The sequence below is a fragment of the Mesoplodon bidens genome (genome assembly GCF_964165515.1).
Source record: "Mesoplodon bidens genome assembly, chromosome: 13".
Classification (NCBI taxonomy): domain Eukaryota; kingdom Metazoa; phylum Chordata; class Mammalia; order Artiodactyla; family Ziphiidae; genus Mesoplodon; species Mesoplodon bidens.
Genome location: NC_138169.1, coordinates 67,012,599 through 67,029,948, shown reverse-complemented (window position 1 = coordinate 67,029,948; position 17,350 = coordinate 67,012,599). Strand labels below are relative to the sequence as shown.

General features: G+C 45.6%; 1 protein-coding gene across 2 annotated transcripts; it reads left to right on the top strand.

Moving 5' to 3' along the window:
* Positions 1-2,806: 2,806 nt before the first annotated feature.
* Positions 2,807-10,521, top strand: MRO (maestro; the record flags this gene model as incomplete). Of its 2 annotated transcripts, XM_081252894.1 has the most annotated exons (6): positions 2,807-2,905; positions 4,203-4,349; positions 5,722-5,904; positions 8,581-8,736; positions 9,805-9,912; positions 10,338-10,521. In XM_081252894.1, 6 exons carry the CDS (start codon positions 2,807-2,809, stop codon positions 10,389-10,391), a joined length of 747 nt encoding a protein of 248 aa, XP_081109020.1. In that variant the 3' UTR covers positions 10,392-10,521. The 2 variants fall into 2 exon arrangements, with proteins under 2 accessions (XP_081109020.1, XP_081109021.1); XM_081252895.1 differs by lacking the exon at positions 8,581-8,736.
* Positions 10,522-17,350: the final 6,829 nt, after the last annotated feature.

Here is a 17,350-nt window from a genome sequence, read left to right as displayed (position 1 = left end):
GTGATCTATCCTGGCGAATGTTCCATGTGCACTTGAGAAGAAAGTGTATTCTGCCACTTTTGGGTGGGATGTTCTATAAATATCAATTAGATCTAACCGGTCTATTGTGTCATTTAAAGCTTGTGTTTACTTATTTATTTTCTGTTTGGGTGAACTGTCCATGGGTGTAAATGGGGTGTTAAAGTCCCCTACTATTATTGTGTTACTGTCGATTTCTCCTTTCATGGTTGTTAGCATTTGCCTTATGTATTGAGGTACTCCTATGTTGGGTGCATAAACATTTATAATTGTTATATCTTCTTCTTGGATTGATCCTCTGATCATTATGTAGTATCCCTCCTTATCTCTTGTAACAGTCTTTATTTTAAAGTCTATTTTGTCTGATACGAGTATTGCTACTCCAGCTTTCTTTTGATTTCCATTTGCATGGAATATCTTTTTTCATCCCTTCACTTTCAGTCTGTATGTGTCCCTAGGTCTGAAGTGGGCCTCTTGTAGACAACATATATATATGGGTCTTGTTTTTGTATCCATTCATCCAGTCTGTTCTGTTTGGGGCATTTAATCCATTTACGTTCAAGGTTATTATTGGTATGTGTGTTCCTATTACCATTTTCTTAATTGCTTTGGGTTTGTTTTTGTGGGTCTCTTGAGAAAGAAAAACGGAGTTGGAGGAATCAGGCTCCCTGACTTCAAACTATACTACAAAGCTACAGTAATCAGGACAGTATGGTACTGGCACAAAAACAGAAATATAGATGAATGGAACAGGATAGAATGCCCAGAGATAAACCCATGCACATATGGGCACCTAATTTATGACAAAGGAGGCAAGAAGGCTTCCCTGGTGGCGCAATGGTTGAGAGTCCACCTGCCGATTCAGGGGACACGGGTTCGTGCTCCGGTCCGGGAAGATCCCACATGGCGTGGAGCGGCTAGGCTCGGGAGCCATGGCTTGTGAGACATGCGCGTCCAGAGTCTGTGCTCCGCAATGGGAGAGGCCACAACAGTGAGAGGCCCATGTACCACAAAAAAAAAAAAAAAAAAAAAAAGGAGGCAAGAACATGCAATGGAGAAAAGACGGCCTCTTCAGTAAGTGGTGCTGGGAAAACTGGACAGCTACATGTAAAAGAATGAAATTAAAACACTGCCTAACACCATACACAAATGTAAACTCCAAATGGATTAAAGACTTAAATGTAAAACCAGACACTATAAAACTCTTAGAAGAAAACATAGGAAAAAACACTCTTTGACATAAACCACAGCAAGGTCTTTTTTGACCCACCTCCTAGAGTAACAGAAATAAAAACAAAAATAAATAAATGGGACTTAATTAAACATAAGTGCTTTTGCACAGCAAAGAAAAGCATAAGCAAGACAAAAAGAAAACCCTCAGAATGGGAGAAAATATTTGCAAATGAAACAACAGACAAAGAATTAATCTCCAAAATATACAAACAGCTCATGGAGCTCAATAACAAAAAAAAACAAACAATAAAGTTAAAAAATGGATGGAAGACCTAAAGAGACATTTCACCAAGGAAGACATACAGATGGCTAAGAGGCACATGAAAAGATGCTCAACATCACTAATCATTAGAGAAATGCAAATCAAAACTACAATGAGGTATCACCTCATGCCAGTCAGAATGGCCATTAACAAAAAATCTACAAACAATAAATGCTGGAAAGGGTGTGATGAAAAGGGAACCCTCCTGCACTGTTGGTGGGAATGTAGATTGATACAACCACTATGGAGAACGGTATGGAGGTTCCTTAAAAAACTAAAAATAGAACTACCACATGACCCAGCAATCTCACTATTGGGCATATACCCTGAGAAAACCATAATTCAAAAAGAGGCATGTACCACAATGTCCATTGCAGCACTATTTACAATAGCCAGGACATGGAAGCAACCTAAGTGTCCATCAACAGACGAATGGATAAAGAAGATGTGGCACATATATACAATGGAATATTACTTAGCCATAAAAGAAATGAAATTGAGTTATTTGCAATGAGGTGGATGGACCTAGAATCTGTCCTACAGAGTGAAGTAAGTCAGAAAGAGAAAAACAAATACTGTATGCTAAAGCATATATATGGAATCTAAAAAAAAAAAGGTTCTGATGAACCACGTTGCAGGGCAGGAATAAAGATGTAGACATAGAGAATAGACTTGAGGACACGGGGTGGGATGGGGAAACTGGGGTGAAGTGAGAGTGGCATGGACATATATGCACCACCGAATGTAGAATAGCTAGTGGGAAGAAGCAGCATAGCACAGGGAGGTCAATTCTATGCTTTGTGATGACCTAGAGGGGTGGGATAGGGAGGGTGGGAGGGAGGCTCAAGAGGGAGGGGATATTGGGTTATAGGTATGCATATGTCTGATTCACTTTGTTATACAGCAGCGACTAACACAACATTGTAAAGCAATTATACTCCAATAAAGATCTATATTTAAAAAAAAGAGCATTGCTCACCACCCAGTTCCTCAAGAAATAAGTCCTAACCCACTGCAGTCTTTGACCGACAGTGCACTCTCAGAGGTGTGAGGTGATCCCTCCTTGTGGTTTTGGTTTGCATTTCCCTGATGATTAGTGATGTGGGTGTTGCTCTTTATCTTTTGATGCGACTGTTCCATCTGCTGACCAAGGTGACATCCTGAGGAGGCCTCAGGGATGCGGCTTCTTTACATTCTTACCCTGGCACAGGGCTTTGTGTGATGATGCTTGTTAATGATGAGGCTTCAAAGAGTGTTTGTGGCTCATATGCTGATTTATTCTTTTTTAGTTCCATGGACCAAACACAGAGAAGAATGCTGGACCAGCCCCTTTCCATCCCTACTGCTCAGCCCAAGAAGAAAAGGACATCAGTGATATCTTTCTTTTCCAAGGTCTGAGACAAATTATTATGAGCAAATGTCCCTGCTCAGCAGCCACTTTGTGTGCTTGCTGTTCTGCCTTCGTTTGGTTCCTTCCATTCCTTCTACTGAGGTTCCTTCTCCTGAAAAAAGTTTGATGACAGCTCTTTTAACACGAATAGGATGTTTATATGATAACAAGAAGATGAGTTGGGAAGAATTTAGCTTGCTGCAAACTTAATGATAAAAATATAGAATGAACTGCAGTGAATATTCAGAAATACTGATGAGACTTGGTAATCACCTGAATACCAAATAGGGCTGTGGGTCTCCTCTCCAGCCCCCACCCACTAATAAGGATGGTGAGGAAGTGGTTTGTTCTTGGATCTTGTCTGGATCTTGGTTCTGACTCCAGGACATCTTGGTTCTGACTCCAGGACATCTTGGTATGTCCTGTGATGCGCAGAACACCAGGACCTTCCTAGCATCAGGGGTTAAATGCTCTAAAAACCTATCTCTTACCTTGCAGTTAGAGTTTAGTCCTTGAAGTACAGATTTCTGCATCAGCCACACAGTGCTTCCAATTTGCATTATTTATGCATTTCTTTTCCTTATCTTAATTGCTCAGATGCTCACATTCCGAGGTAGGACATCCATCAGGTGTCCTGAAATGCCTGTAGATGTGCTTTGCTAATTGTGTCAAATGCTGTTGAGAGGCTGAGTGAGGTGAGCTCTGAGAATTGACCCTGGGATTTAGCTACACTGGCGGGGAGGGGGTGGGGAGTCGGTATGGATGCCATCAACCTGATTGCAGAAGGTTCAAGGGAGAATGGAGGAGAGCAGCTGAAGAAAGCAAGTATAGACACATCTTTCAAGCTTTAGCTACAAAGTAGAGCAGAAAAATGGGGAAGGGCCGGGGGAGGGAGAAGGGTCAAGGAAACTCTGAGACAGGAGGAACACAGCTTACCTCGTCCTCTTAAAGGGATCCCTATTCTCAGATCACATCAGCACTTCTAAAGCCCCCTTTTCTCAGCTCTGTCACACCCACAACTGCCTAGACACCCCTCTCCATAATGCCCCCAAACCTACCTCAACATTAGCTCTGCATTATTTTTCTCCACCCCTTTCCTCTTCCTCCATCCATTTCTTCATTATGTAGATCAAACTAATATATTCCCAGCAAAAACAAGATGTCTTTAGGTGGAGAAATAAGGATTAAAATTGAGCGGGCAACACAGGATTTTCTTTAGAGGGAGGGATCAGGGTTGGCGATGTGTAGGGTGTGAATCTGAACACTCCCAAATCAATACATTTTTGACTCGCCACCCAGGTCTCTTGGAAACTGAGGCTCCAGAAACAGGAGCCTCTGAAGAATGTGTTTTTCAACTTGGCAGAGAGAGCCTGGGACCCCAGTGTTAAAAAGCGTCATATGGCAATGAGAAGCCTGGGAACTATGGCCTGTGAGACCCCGGACAAGGTAGGAAGGGAAGGGCGCACTTGACCAGCCCTCATGGCCTGGAGTCCTCAGCACTGGGATGGGGGCTTCATGTACTAGTTGTCTACTGCTGTGTAACAGTACATCAGGGGCCTGGTGTTTATTATCTCACAGTTTCCTTGGGTCAGGAGTCCAGGTACCACTTAGCTGCATCCCCTACTCAAGGTCTTGCAAGGCTGCCATCAAGGTGTGGGCCAGACTGCATTCCTTTCTGAAGTTCAGGGTCATCTTCCAAGCTCATGTGGCTGTTGGAAGAATTCATTTCCTTCTAGTCCTTCTAGGACTGAGGTCCCTATTTCCTTGCTGAGTGGCCGCCCTCAGCTCCTTGAGGCCACCCTCTCACAACATGGCAGCTCACTTCTTCACGGCCAGTGGGAGAGTGTCTCCCACTCCTGTCTGCTAGATGGAGTCTCATATAATGTAAGGGAACCATGGGAATGATGTCCGTCACCACTGTCATGTTTGAGAGGCCACAAGCAAGTCACTGGCTCCTTACACACTCAAGGGAAGGAGATTGTACAAAGGCACACATGACTCGTTTGGGATCATCTTAGGGTCATCACACCTCAGTATCATCAGCCTTGGGAAACAGAGCTGCAGGTAGGATTAACACACAGCTGGACATCACCCTCCGGTGAATTTAATTTTTTTTTAAAATTAATTTATTTATCTATTTATGGCTGTGTTGGGTCTTCGTTTCTGTGCGAGGGCTTTCTCTAGTTGTGGCAAGCGGGGGCCAGTCTTCATCGCAGTGCGCGGACCTCTCACTGCTTCGGCCCCTCCTGTTGCGGAGCACCGGCTCCAGACGCGCAGGCCCAGCGGCCATGGCCCACGAGCCTAGCTGCTCTGCGGCATGTGGGATCTTCCCAGACCGGGGCACGAACCCGCGTCCCCTGCATCGGCAGGCGGACTCCCAACCACTGTGTCACCAGGGAAGCCCTGAATTTAATTTTTCTAATAATCAATGCTTGTTCAGTAAAATATGTTTTCCCCACCTCTTCCTTCAGCAACTGTAAACTTAAGTGACCATTTCGCCTTATCCCCTGTAAAGGTACCCAATACACCCAGATCGCTAGATCGTCCAGGTCCACCACCCTCCTTGACGTGCCCTCCCCAGCCTCACCCACCCATAGGCCATGCTCCAGACTGCTCTCCTTCCAAGACCGAATTGGGTTCTTGGGTCGGGTTAACGGAAGCATTTGTACTTTGCTGAGAGTTGTGGCAGCAGGTGCTGAAGAAAGCCATGGCCTCTTAGTCCAAGTCCCGGGTTATTGGAAGATTAGGAGTGGAGATACTTTTCAACTCATAAGGAGCAACTCCTGTGCTGCTAATGCTTTCCAAACCTTGGTAACAGGTGAGAAAGTATAAAATGATTGTCCTGGACCTGCTGGTGCATGGACTGTATGACCCTGTGAGTTCTGAAGTCATCCACGAGAGCCTGAAGACCCTGACCATCATCCTGGGCAAGATCCAGGGGAAAGCCTTGGGCTCCTTCTTCATAGACATCACCCTTCGGACCAGGACTTTGTTCGATGATGTAAGTGAGACAACGCAGGAAGATTCCAGGTTCTTAAAGTCAAATGTGAGCCCTGGTTGGTGTGTTGCTCAGGAAACAAGGCCTCTATTGTTCACTATTTATTAAGAAATCTTGTTGAGAGATTGGTACTGCGCTGGGGGTTATGGAAGACGTATAAAGACATGTAGGATTTCATCACCCTCCGCAAGGAGTTTTCACTGTAATAGAGAAGTGAGTACATATACACGGATGATGGTGATGCACACGTGTACTCAATGCTGTCTTATAAATGTAACAATAAGAGTAGTTTGCGCTTAGTGAGCCCTTACTGTGTGCCAGGCACAGTGCTGGGCAAGTTACATGGATTGTCTCATCTAATCTTTACAATAACCCTGTGAAGCAGGCACTGTTATCTTCACTTTATAGAGGAGGAAACCAAGGCCTAGAAAGGTTAGGTAACTTGCCCACGGTTCACAGAGCCAGTAAGTGGATATGAAGCCAGGCCCTTTGCCCAGGGCCTGCACTCTTAACTGCCGGGTGACAAGGCAGGTGGAGCAAAAAGTGCACAGATACAGAAAACGCGAGGACTCAGAAGCTAATCAGTTAGCTTACCCCAGTTACACACACACACACACACACACATACACACATACACACAGAAAGATAAGACCTTTAGAACAGGGAACAGAGCCACAGGGAACTTGCATTTACCCACAGAGCGTCTTGCGTGAGTTCCCAGCACCTAATTGCCCAGGAGTAACCCAGCGAAAGAAAGCAAGGTGCCTGCACCTCACGGGAGGAAGAGAAACCTCAAAATTATAAAACCTGGAGCCTATAGAGGAGCTGCTGGGACATTTGCCTCTCCTCGCGCTCAGACAGGCAGAGAGGCCTTTGCTCTGGGATGTAAACCAGCCGTCTCTGGGGCTGGGAGAGGAAGGTCTCTACTCCGCCTCCCTGGAATATAAGCAGGTATCTCCGGGTAAGTGTCTCTAAATCTCTCTGGAGGTGCCATCTTAATGGCCAGGGCTTGTTTGCCACACAAGTATTTTTTAAACCCAGGTCGACTGTAATTTTTTTTTTTTGCGGTACGCGGGCCTCTCACTGTTGTGGCGTCTCCCATTGCGGAGCACAGGCTCCGGACGCGCAGGCTCAGCGGCCGTGGCTCACGGGCCCAGCCGCTCCGCGGCATGTGGGATCTTCCTGGACCGGGGCACGAACCCGTGTCCCCTGCATCGGCAGGCGGACTCCCAACCGCTGCGCCACCAGGGAAGCCCGACTGTAATTTTTGATCAGAAACTCCTTGTCATGGTGAAACCTGGGAATACTCACGGGGAGCTGTTTCTGACAGTTTGTAGCCCTGTCATGGTGCTGTTCACTGCCTGCCTGGGCTGTGCCCCATCAGATGATTGTCAGACTCCCAGGGAGACAGGCACCCCCTTACACATCTCTGTACATCTCACAGCGTTAGGGTCATGCTTCAGGTAGAGTTAGGTCTCCATAAGTACTAGTTGAATTGAATTAAACACATACAATTAAACACACACACACACCCACACACACGTAGAACAGTGAAGAAAGTGCAACACTAAAGCAATTTCTGTATGTGTCATGTGTGCTAAAGAATTGTTTTAAATACTTCAGAAGATGATCAGCGGTCTCCACTCTTGCCGAGTGTCTGTGACCCCCATTTCTAGGTGAGGAGGCCTGTCCCAGACCAGTCCCTTCTGGTTCACTTGGAGCTGGACAAGATCAAGAAACATTGATATAAAAATCCCTTCACCACGAGTCAGGAGGCTGAGTTGCTACCCTGGTTCGCTGTTCCCTGATGGTGTGACTCTAGGTGAATCACTGAAATGCCCTGGGCCTCCGTCTCCTCACCTGGGCAGGGAGATACTCGGACCAGACAGCTCCCCTGGGAGAGGGAGGAAGTGTCGAAGCCACTGACTTGCAGTCAGGAACAAACCAGCGAATCAGACCCAAAGCAGGGAGAGCTGGCAGGGCGTCAGGGAAGAAACAGAATGGTTATTTCTGCGGCAGGTGGGAGAAACTCAGACCAGTGTAATGAGAGATGGCCTGGCAAACATGCTGGAAGCAGTAAGCAGGGGATGGGTCAAATGAATTATGGTGCAGCCAAAAAAAATCCCTTTACGAATTGACGTGGAAAGAGCTCCCAGAGAGAATGATGAAAAATCAAGGTGTATAACAGTGGGATGGTCCACATCCATTTGTTTAAAAATGTGGGAAAGGGCTATGTAATATATATTTCATTTTTTTCTTCTTTATGTTTTGGAGGAATCACACAAAATTTATGACTTTGTGGGGAGGGAAATTTGGTGGCAGGTGGAGAGGTATAGGAAGGGAGACAGTTTTTTATAAACCTTTTTGGTTATTTTGAATTTCGGACCAAGTACATAGAATCAATCTCCAAAATGTTAAATAATGAAGAAAAAAGCTGGGAAGCTGGGAGTAGCACCAGAGAGCCCCCCGTCTAACCCTCTCGTCTGCTAAAGAAGAGTTTCACTGAAGACTCAGCCCGTCTCCGCTCTGCCCCGGAGCCCGGCTGGCTGAGCGCCAGAGACTGGATCTGATGTCCCGCCTGTAACATGCAGCAAGGACCCAGGGCTGTGCTGTTCTCTGATGCAGCTGCCTTTTGGTACTGACCTGAGGTTTCTTGTTTTGTTCATGGGGGACCCACAGGAGAATGACAGCCTGAGATACTCGGCCTTTGTCTTGTTTGGGCAACTGGCTGCCTTTGCTGGGAGGAAATGGAAGAGATTTTTCACCCGTCAGGTGAAGCAGACTCAGGATTCTCTCCTGACCCATGTACAGGATAGGAATCCCCAGGTTGCCAAGGTGAGTCCGTGACTCTAGCCAACAGCATGAAACCTCAATGCCATTCCTCAAGGGAGTTGGAATGCAGCCCTGCCGAGTCGAGATGCCAGGCCCTCAGTTTCTGCCAGTTCAGTTACGGACACTCAGCCGTGTATCCATGTGAATCCTGGAGAAAGCGCCTCTTCGATGGCTAATCTCTCTCTGAGCAGGAGTATTATTTTCCATTTGCTCTTGCCCCACTTGCCTGGTCCCAGCACCTGTCAAATGCCAGATACACTCAGGTTAATGGGGGGGGGGCGGGCAGGGAGGTGCCGCTTGCTCCGTGGGGCAGCACCTCCTATCAGATGAGATTTATTCATACCCAGTTAGCTTTTGTCACCGCACCTGGTACAGATTTCCCACCCTTGGCTTCTTAGTTTCCTATGAAGCTTTTGTGTTATTCTTGAAGAAAATGTGTCCTAACCGGGTTGGATCAACCTCAGGGCTGCTTTGGAGCAGGTGAGTGTTTCAAAACCATCAGGAGCAAAGGTTCCACCAAATCACCTGCCTTCTTTAAGGTCATGCATGAGGGAGGGGGAGAGAGAGAGGGAGAGAAAGGTTGAGATTGAATTTAGGAATCCAGCAGTACTTTTTTTTTTTTTTTGCGGTACACGGGCCTCTCACTGTTGTGGCCTCTCCCGTTGCGGAGCACAGGCTCTGGACGCGCAGGCTCAGCGGCCATGGCTCACGGGCCCAGCCGCTCCGCGGCATGTGGGATCTTCCCAGACCGGGGCACGAACCCGTGTCCCCTGCATCGGCAGGCGGACTCTCAACCACTGCGCCACCAGGGAAGCCCCAGCATTACTTTTGATGAGACAATAAGGTCTGTGATAAAGTGTAAAGCTTTGCCCTCCCTACCAGCCCCAAATTATAGACATGGTCGTTTTATAAGCATAAATCCTTTAAGATTCAAGTTTTCAAACTTCCTGGAAGTTACTTTCACTCTTAGTGGCCCCCAGACCACAGATTGGGTGCAACACTTTTCCTTGCTTGGGATTATAAAACTCTCTAATATTTTTGACAATAAGCTGGTAATATTATTTCTCTCAGGCTTGCAAAACAACTTTTCGAGCCTGTTCTCCGTATCTGAGACAAAGGAAGGACTACAGCTTCCAGAGTGAAGAGGATCAAAGGAACCCTAAACTCTGCCGGCAGCTGGTGAGTGAATAAGGGCAGGAGAGGTTCGCCCAGGTTCCCTGCCCTCCCAGTGTTAATGCAGAAGGTGGTTGGACACACCAGGGAGTTACCCCCCTAAAACGACTCAGGCCAAGTATGTTTCAACTGTAATTGACCCATAATGCAATGTAAATGGCAAAACACCCAGAGGATTATGCATAAAATATATTGGCAGTTCCAGCTTAGATCATTGGGTGAAATATATTGGCAGTTCCAGTTGAGATCGTTGGGTGAAATATATTGGCAGTTCCAGTTTAGATCATCATTTGGATAATGATGCCTCCTCAGCTGAGAATCTGAAGGTTGTTTATCCTCATGCTCTGCCTTTGACAACTGTCTACTCGTTCTAGAGTCAAGGAGGTTTACTGACTCCCTTCCTCACGTGTCCCTTTGCCAATTTCTTTCAGAGCCACTATCATACAGAGCTCCTGCAGTTCTTCCATGCAAATAAAATCCTGTAAACACAGAGCAGCAGGGAAATGGTTCCAGTGAACACATTGCTGGGGGCTGATATTCCCCCTTTTAACTCTTTGGATACTTCTGCTGCTTCTTGTGATTATGATAGAAAAGGGGATGTTGGGAGAGCAATTGATGGCAAAAAATAATACAGTGGAATTGTATAATTACACCCAAAGTACATTCTAAATAGCTTTTATATGTCTCATTTTCTCCCCACACAAATTTTATGAGAAGGTGCATACTTTAAAACATTTAAAGTATATGTAGATTCAGTGCTTATTTCTCAGCTATTTTCTTCTTAAGGATATCTCTGTCACCAATTTTTATTTTTAATTTTACTTTTAATTTCTAAGGCTTAAGAGAATAACTACTACCTGAAGTGTTTTTTTTTTAATCTGCTATTGATACTTTGCCATTTGCTATTAACACCTTTTTTTTTTTTTTTGCCGTACATGGGCCTCTCGCTGTTGTGGCCTCTCCCGTGGGGGAGCACAGGCTCTGGATGCGCAGGCTCAGCGGCCATGGCTCACGGGCCCAGCCGTTCTGCGGCATGTGGGATCTTCCCAGACCGGGGCACGAACCCGTGTCCCCTGAATCGGCAGGTGGGCTCTCAACCACTGCACCACCAGGGAAGCCCAACACCTTTTCTTGGCGAGACCTATTTAAAGTTGGCCAAGGTACCAAGACGTTGGTGTGGAGGGGGATCATTAGCTTCTCATCATCTTCAACAGTCAGTGCCTCCAAGATCATTCCAAACAAGAATTAATAAAGAGAAAAAAATCGATGAACATATGTTGAAAAACCTCAAGTTAATGGTAATGTGTGGAATAATAATAATAATGAATAACATATATTAAGAATGTTTGTACTTTACTGGGCACTCTCTAAGTGCTTTGCGAGTATTACTTAATACTCACAGCAAGCTGTGAGAAAGGTACTGTTACTACCCTCACTGTGTAGATGAGAAAACTAAGGCACAGGGAAATTGACCAAGATGACCAGTAATTGATGGAGCTGGAATTCAAACCCTGATTTCTGGAGCCTACGTTCAGTCATCCTGTGATACTGCCTTGTTATGGAATAATTGACGGATGGTTAGAAATGTAAAAAAATAAAAGAAATTGAAAAAACCTGCCACTTCTGCTCTTCTGTTTGACTCAGTTAACTTTCACTTTTGTATGTACTAAGTACACATTTTTATTTAATTTGTGAGCTAAGTGTATATTTTTATTAATCATGTCTTGGCTATTATGTCAGTTTTTTGGTGGTCAATCCTAGTTATAAGTAGGGTCACATTACTCTTATAAAAAGTTTCAAGAAAACTCTCATAGTCCCTCTCACCTTCCCTCCAACCAGATTGCTACCCAACCTTCTCCCGGAAATCCTGTTACTACCACTGAACTTGGCGTTTGGGTCATACCTGGAACAACTATGTCCAGTATTGAAAATGGAAAACACAAGAAGGTCACACATGCTACAGAGGGATCTTAATGTCAGTCTGAGGACCAGGAGCTCAGTTTTTCTGCCCTAGCTCTCCAGAGACAGGACCATGTAACACAGATGAGGGGCGAGGTGTGTCCTAGAAGAGACGGGATGTGGGAGGTGGCCGAAGGGGCAGTTGGGGCCAGACATGAATGGGGTTTCTTTCTTCCTGTTTTGAAGCTTGGGTACTTGATTGACCAGGAGCTCTTGGGAGTGACCCAGGCTCAGGAGTGAGCTGGTGAGATGCTTCTGAGCTAAGAGCCCTCTTCATTCCTAGATGTTGGTCTGTTTGAAACTATGTTGCAAGGTTGGTTCATTCTAGAATCTGATGCAGTTCTAGTAAGTGATCAGTAAGTGGTGTGAGAAATGACTGCATTCTGTCAGCATTCAAAAAGGCAGGGGTAGAGCAGGGCAGACAGGTTACATGCCCTAGAGTACAAACATCTGTGCACTGAATGCCCCTCAGTTGATTAAAATTGTGGAAGATGCTGTTGAATTATTTGACTTTAAGACGTGTGGTAGACTGTTGCTTTGGTGGCCTCCAATGAATCATGCCTCCTGATTCTCATGTCCTTGTGTAAATCTCTCACCTCAGATCTGAGCTGGCTTTGGGACCTGCTTTAACCATTAGCATGTTCTGGAAGTGCCATGTGCTAGTTCTAGGCTATGCTTTAAGAGCCCAACAGCTTCCTCTTTTGCAGTGTGGGTTAAGCCAGCTGCCATGTAAGAAGCCAGACTACCAGAAATGAAGAAGAATGTCTAAAGTCTCTATTTTGGAAGGAAGACCAAACTAACCTCATGGAGAGGCCACGTGGAGGAGAACTGAGGAACCCAACTGTACGGTTCAGCCACTCAGGACGGCTCCTCTCTTGCTCTCTGTACACGCCCTGCTTTGCCAGACCCTGCTTCACTCACATGACTATCCAATCCTCTTAATTATAAGGCTTAATTAGCCCCTGGTAACCAATGAGCCCACCTGATGCCAATTCTGCCTATAAATGGGAGCCGCCTTCTCCCCTGAGTAGCAAGACTGCTGGCATGTCCTGCCTGGAATCTGTTGCACACGGTGGGGTGTTCCTCCAGGACCCTTTGTGTAAGATCCCCCTGTCCAATAAACGTCCCCGCTGCCGTCTCCAGGCTCTTTCTTTGGCCTCAAGGCTGGGCAACTACAAGGCTTGCAGGCCTGCGAGGTGCAGCCCAACACCAACCCATAGTGAGGTCTGAGACCCAGACATAGGACACAAGTTGGCCGTTCCAGCCAGATCCCAGCTGTTCAAGCTACTCCAGCTGTCGTCATGTGGAAAAGAGACCAGCTGTCTCCATCAAGCCCATCCCAAGTTGCAGAATTGTGAGTAAGTAATCAAGTGAGTGTTATTTTATTTATTTATTTTTTTTGCGGTACGTGGGCCTCTCACTGTTGTGGCCTCTCCCGCTGTGGAGCACAGGCTCCAGACGCTCAGGCTCAGCGGCCATGGCTCACGGGCCCAGCCGCTCCGCGGCACGTGGGATCTTCCCAGACCAGGGCACGAAACCGTGTCCCCTGCATCGGCAGGTGGACTCTCAACCACTGCGCCACCAGGGAAGTCCTAAATGAGTGTTATTTTAAGTCACTAACTTTTGGGACAGTTTGTCACTCAGCAATAAGTAACCAAAAAAAAAAAAATTCCTTGTCACTAGTGTTGTCTTTTGGTCAGTTTTGTTTTGCTCTTAATAAGTCCTCTTTGAGTTTATACTTCTAGAAAGTTATGTCGTCATGGAATATCAACATGGAGAGCAAGGGCCCATGCCTTGTTTTTCTTTCTGTATCTCACTGTATCTATCCCAGCACCCAGCACATAGCAGATGATGATAAGGAAACATTTGCTAAATGACTGAATAGTTCCAAACTAGTGGGAATAGAGTCCAAACATTAGTTTGCCATTCTGGGCTCTCAGCCATGGGCTCACACTCTTCCTTGCCAGCTTTTTCTTCTGTTACTCTCTTTGCTTCAGTGAAGTTTGGCCCATCTCTTCCCTAAACACTGCTGGGTCTCTTAGGTTCCCTGCCTTTGCTCAGTCTGTACTTTCTGCTTCGAATCCCTTCACTCCCACACCCAGGCACACTCACACGTACACACACGCACATCTTGCATGTATTTCTTGTCCCTACTCCAAGACCTGGGTCAAATGCCTGATCCCCTCAATCAGGGAAGAACTCGCATCTCTGAATGCCCAGAATATTCTAGCAATCTTCTGCCACTTAACATGTTTTACCTCATTTGAAAGTTTTTTAACCTACAGGTCTTTTCCCCCTCCATTAGATTGAAGCTGCTAAAGGTTGTGCCCTATTTTGTATATTTTTGCATCTCCTATATGACCTCAAAGGTGCTCAGTAGGTGCTTAAATGAATGTTGATTGGGGGTGAAAAGTCAGAAAGTCATCTGAAGCTATTGCCCCTTGGGAGGAGCCTGTTTTGACAAGTGAGGGTGATCATTTCTCTCCTTATAACCAATTTACAGGTTACTTTTACGCTTATGTATTTAAAGTTTTTCTTCCCCCATGAGATGCCTGTTAATTTGAATGCCAACCTAAAGACAATGCTTTGACATTTCTTACTTTGAAACACTAGACATAGGATGGTTGAATAAGTGAAAGAGAAAGGAAAGTTCAACTGCTACCATGCTAAGTGGTCAGGGAGGGGTGTGCATAAAACTTGGTCCCTGCTTTCAGGTCGCTCATGAAATTGGTCTTTTTAAAGGGAAAAGAGAAGGGAGAGAAAAAGGCACAGAAAGAAGTTGAGGATCTAACAAGTGTGATCAGTACTGGTCATCGGTGTGAACAGAATCCTGGGGAGTAATTGAGGGAATGCTTTACACGTTATAAGAACACTAGAGTGTGGTTTGTAAAGAGGAGTGGGCAGCCGAGTAGGAGAGCCAGCAGGTAGTGTTGGTAAATAAGGCAGACACATATTTCTGCTCTTCTATATTTTCCAAGTTTTCTGCAATAAGCATGTATTACTTTACAATCATAAAACACATGCCAAAATGCTCTTTTAAAATTAAAGGTAAAAATGTCATGTCTATTGGTGTGTAAAGTGATATATTTTGGAAAGCTTGGGATGGTTATTTTTCACTCTCAGTAGTATGTGTTTGCCTTTGTCCTTTTGTGGCATTTTTTTTCCTTTATTTTTTGGCTGCATTGGGTCTTAGTTGCTGCACACGGGATCTTTGTTGAGGCATGCAGGATCTTTGGTTGCGGCGTACAGTCTCTTCATTGCGGTGTTCAGGCTTCTCTCTAGTTGTGGCATGCGGGTTTTCTCTCTCTAGTTGTGGTGCAGGGGCTCCAGAGTGCATGGGCTCTGTAGTTTGAGTCAGGCGGGCTCTAGTCGAGGTGCGCGAGCTCAGTAGTTTTGGAGCAGGGACTTAGTTGCCCTGCGGCATGTGGGATCTTTGTTCTCCGACCAGGGATCAAACCTGCATCCCCTGTATTAGAAGGCAGATTCTTTTACTGCTGGACCACCAGGGAAGTCCCCTTTCGTGGCATTTTTGTTTTAACTTGTTGATGACATAACTTGTTGACAAGTGAAAGGGCTTATGGGTAATGATCAGGGTATTGATGTTGCTGAATTTACATTCTTCCAGTCTGACCATAGGAGAATAAGTCTCTTGTTTCTATATTTATTTATGTGTTAAATGTTCTTAGAAAATCCTTGGGCTCTAGATAAACCCAATACATCCCAATTTACTGAGGAGAGATGGTTTGATACTCAAAGGCCCCTGTTATTTACCAAGTTAAGCACAGACTTCCAAGCCTGACATGTAAGGCTCTTCAGAGTCAGCAACCTCTAACTTCCCTTGACTCTTCTTAAATTCCTGCTTCCTGAATGCTTCACCCTCCATGTCCTTGTTTCCACCCACCATTCCCTGGGCTGATTCCAAATGCCCTTCTTCTTCCGAGGGAGAACAAAGCAGTTGGGAGGATGGGGCCTGGAATTAGCCACCCTCCTGCCCCCCCCTCCCAGTGTGAATCTGGCTCTGCCACTTACTCATGTGACTCTGGGTAAGCCAGGGCACCAAGCTTCAGTTTGCTGATCTCTGAAATGGACACACTAACCCAACTTAAAGAGTTGCTGTGCTACAAATATTCAATTAAATAACTTAACACAGTGCTTGTGTAACAGGGAAGAACAAAATCTGCCTCCATGTTGGATCTGTTTGTTTTACATTTAACCTTTGCTCTCTGTTGCTTTTTGTTACCATAATCACTAAAATGATGTTGTCTATACCTGTTGGCATAAATAATGTCACGCCTAGGGGACCCTGCCCGTCTGCCTGAATGTTAAACTAAAGTGCCTTTGTTCAGCTCACAGGGAGACATTCTGAGAGTGCCCACCTGTGAATGGCTGCAGAAAAGGAGAAATTATCACATCCCCTCTCTGTTGCTGGCCAAGCCAAGAGATATTTTGCAAGACTAATGGCCTCTTCACTTTACTTCCTCACCTCCTCCCCCTCTCTGTTCTATAAAGGAAACTGGCATCCATACCTCGATAAGATGGTACTCTAGGATATTAGTCTGCCATCTTCTCAGATGCCTAGCTTTCCGAATAAAGTCGCTATTCCTGGCCTCAACACCTCGTCTTCCGATTTATTGTCCTGTTGTGTCAAGCAGAGCGAGCTTGGACTTGGTAACAAATTTGGCTTATAGAAGGTGCTCTGGAAACTCTAGTTAATTTTGCTTCTCACCTGCAACCAGCTCTCCAGATATTGTTCCTTCTCTTTCTGAAGGCACCCAGGTCTTCAGCAAGGCCCATTCTAGCCTGCAGTATGGGGATGTGAGTCTCATCCCAATCCTCCCCAATGAATGACTGGAGTCCCAGGGGTAGCTGTGCATCCTGCTCCTCACCAGGCCCCCAAGACTGTAGCTTTGAGCCTGGCCCACCCCCTCATATTCAGTGAAGATGGTTGAGTTTATTGAATTGCAAATGCCGGTGCCTCATCCAAGCCTGAATCTGTCACCTTGTAGGTGTTGGAATGGCTTAATACATCTTAATAAGAAAGAATCGTAACTGAATAAGAACAGCAAGTTGTTCTTTTCCACTAGGCTCTTGCTGGGGTGCTGTGACTGCTCAGAGCAGGAGGTGGGCCTTTTCGTGCGCCTTTTCTTGCTCCAGAGATAGCTTCAAGGGCTCTCTTCATTCCGTCCTTACAGTCCCAACAGCTCTGTTAATCATTCTGTGTTGTATCTTGGGAGTGATCTCTTGTTAATAATTAACGCCTTACCTTCTGTTTCCAAATGTGACTGCTGTAATCATGTTCCTTTCAAGCTAATGAGTTTCCTGCAGCACTTTGCACATGTTAACCAGAAAATGGCCCAAATGTCTCCCTGCAAGAAGAAATGCTTTTCAGAAATGTAGATCAGAGAGTTAAAATGTCATTTCTTAACCCATGCTACTAGAGGCATAGGCCTCTGCCATAGCAAAAATGTGACCAGAAGTCCAAAGC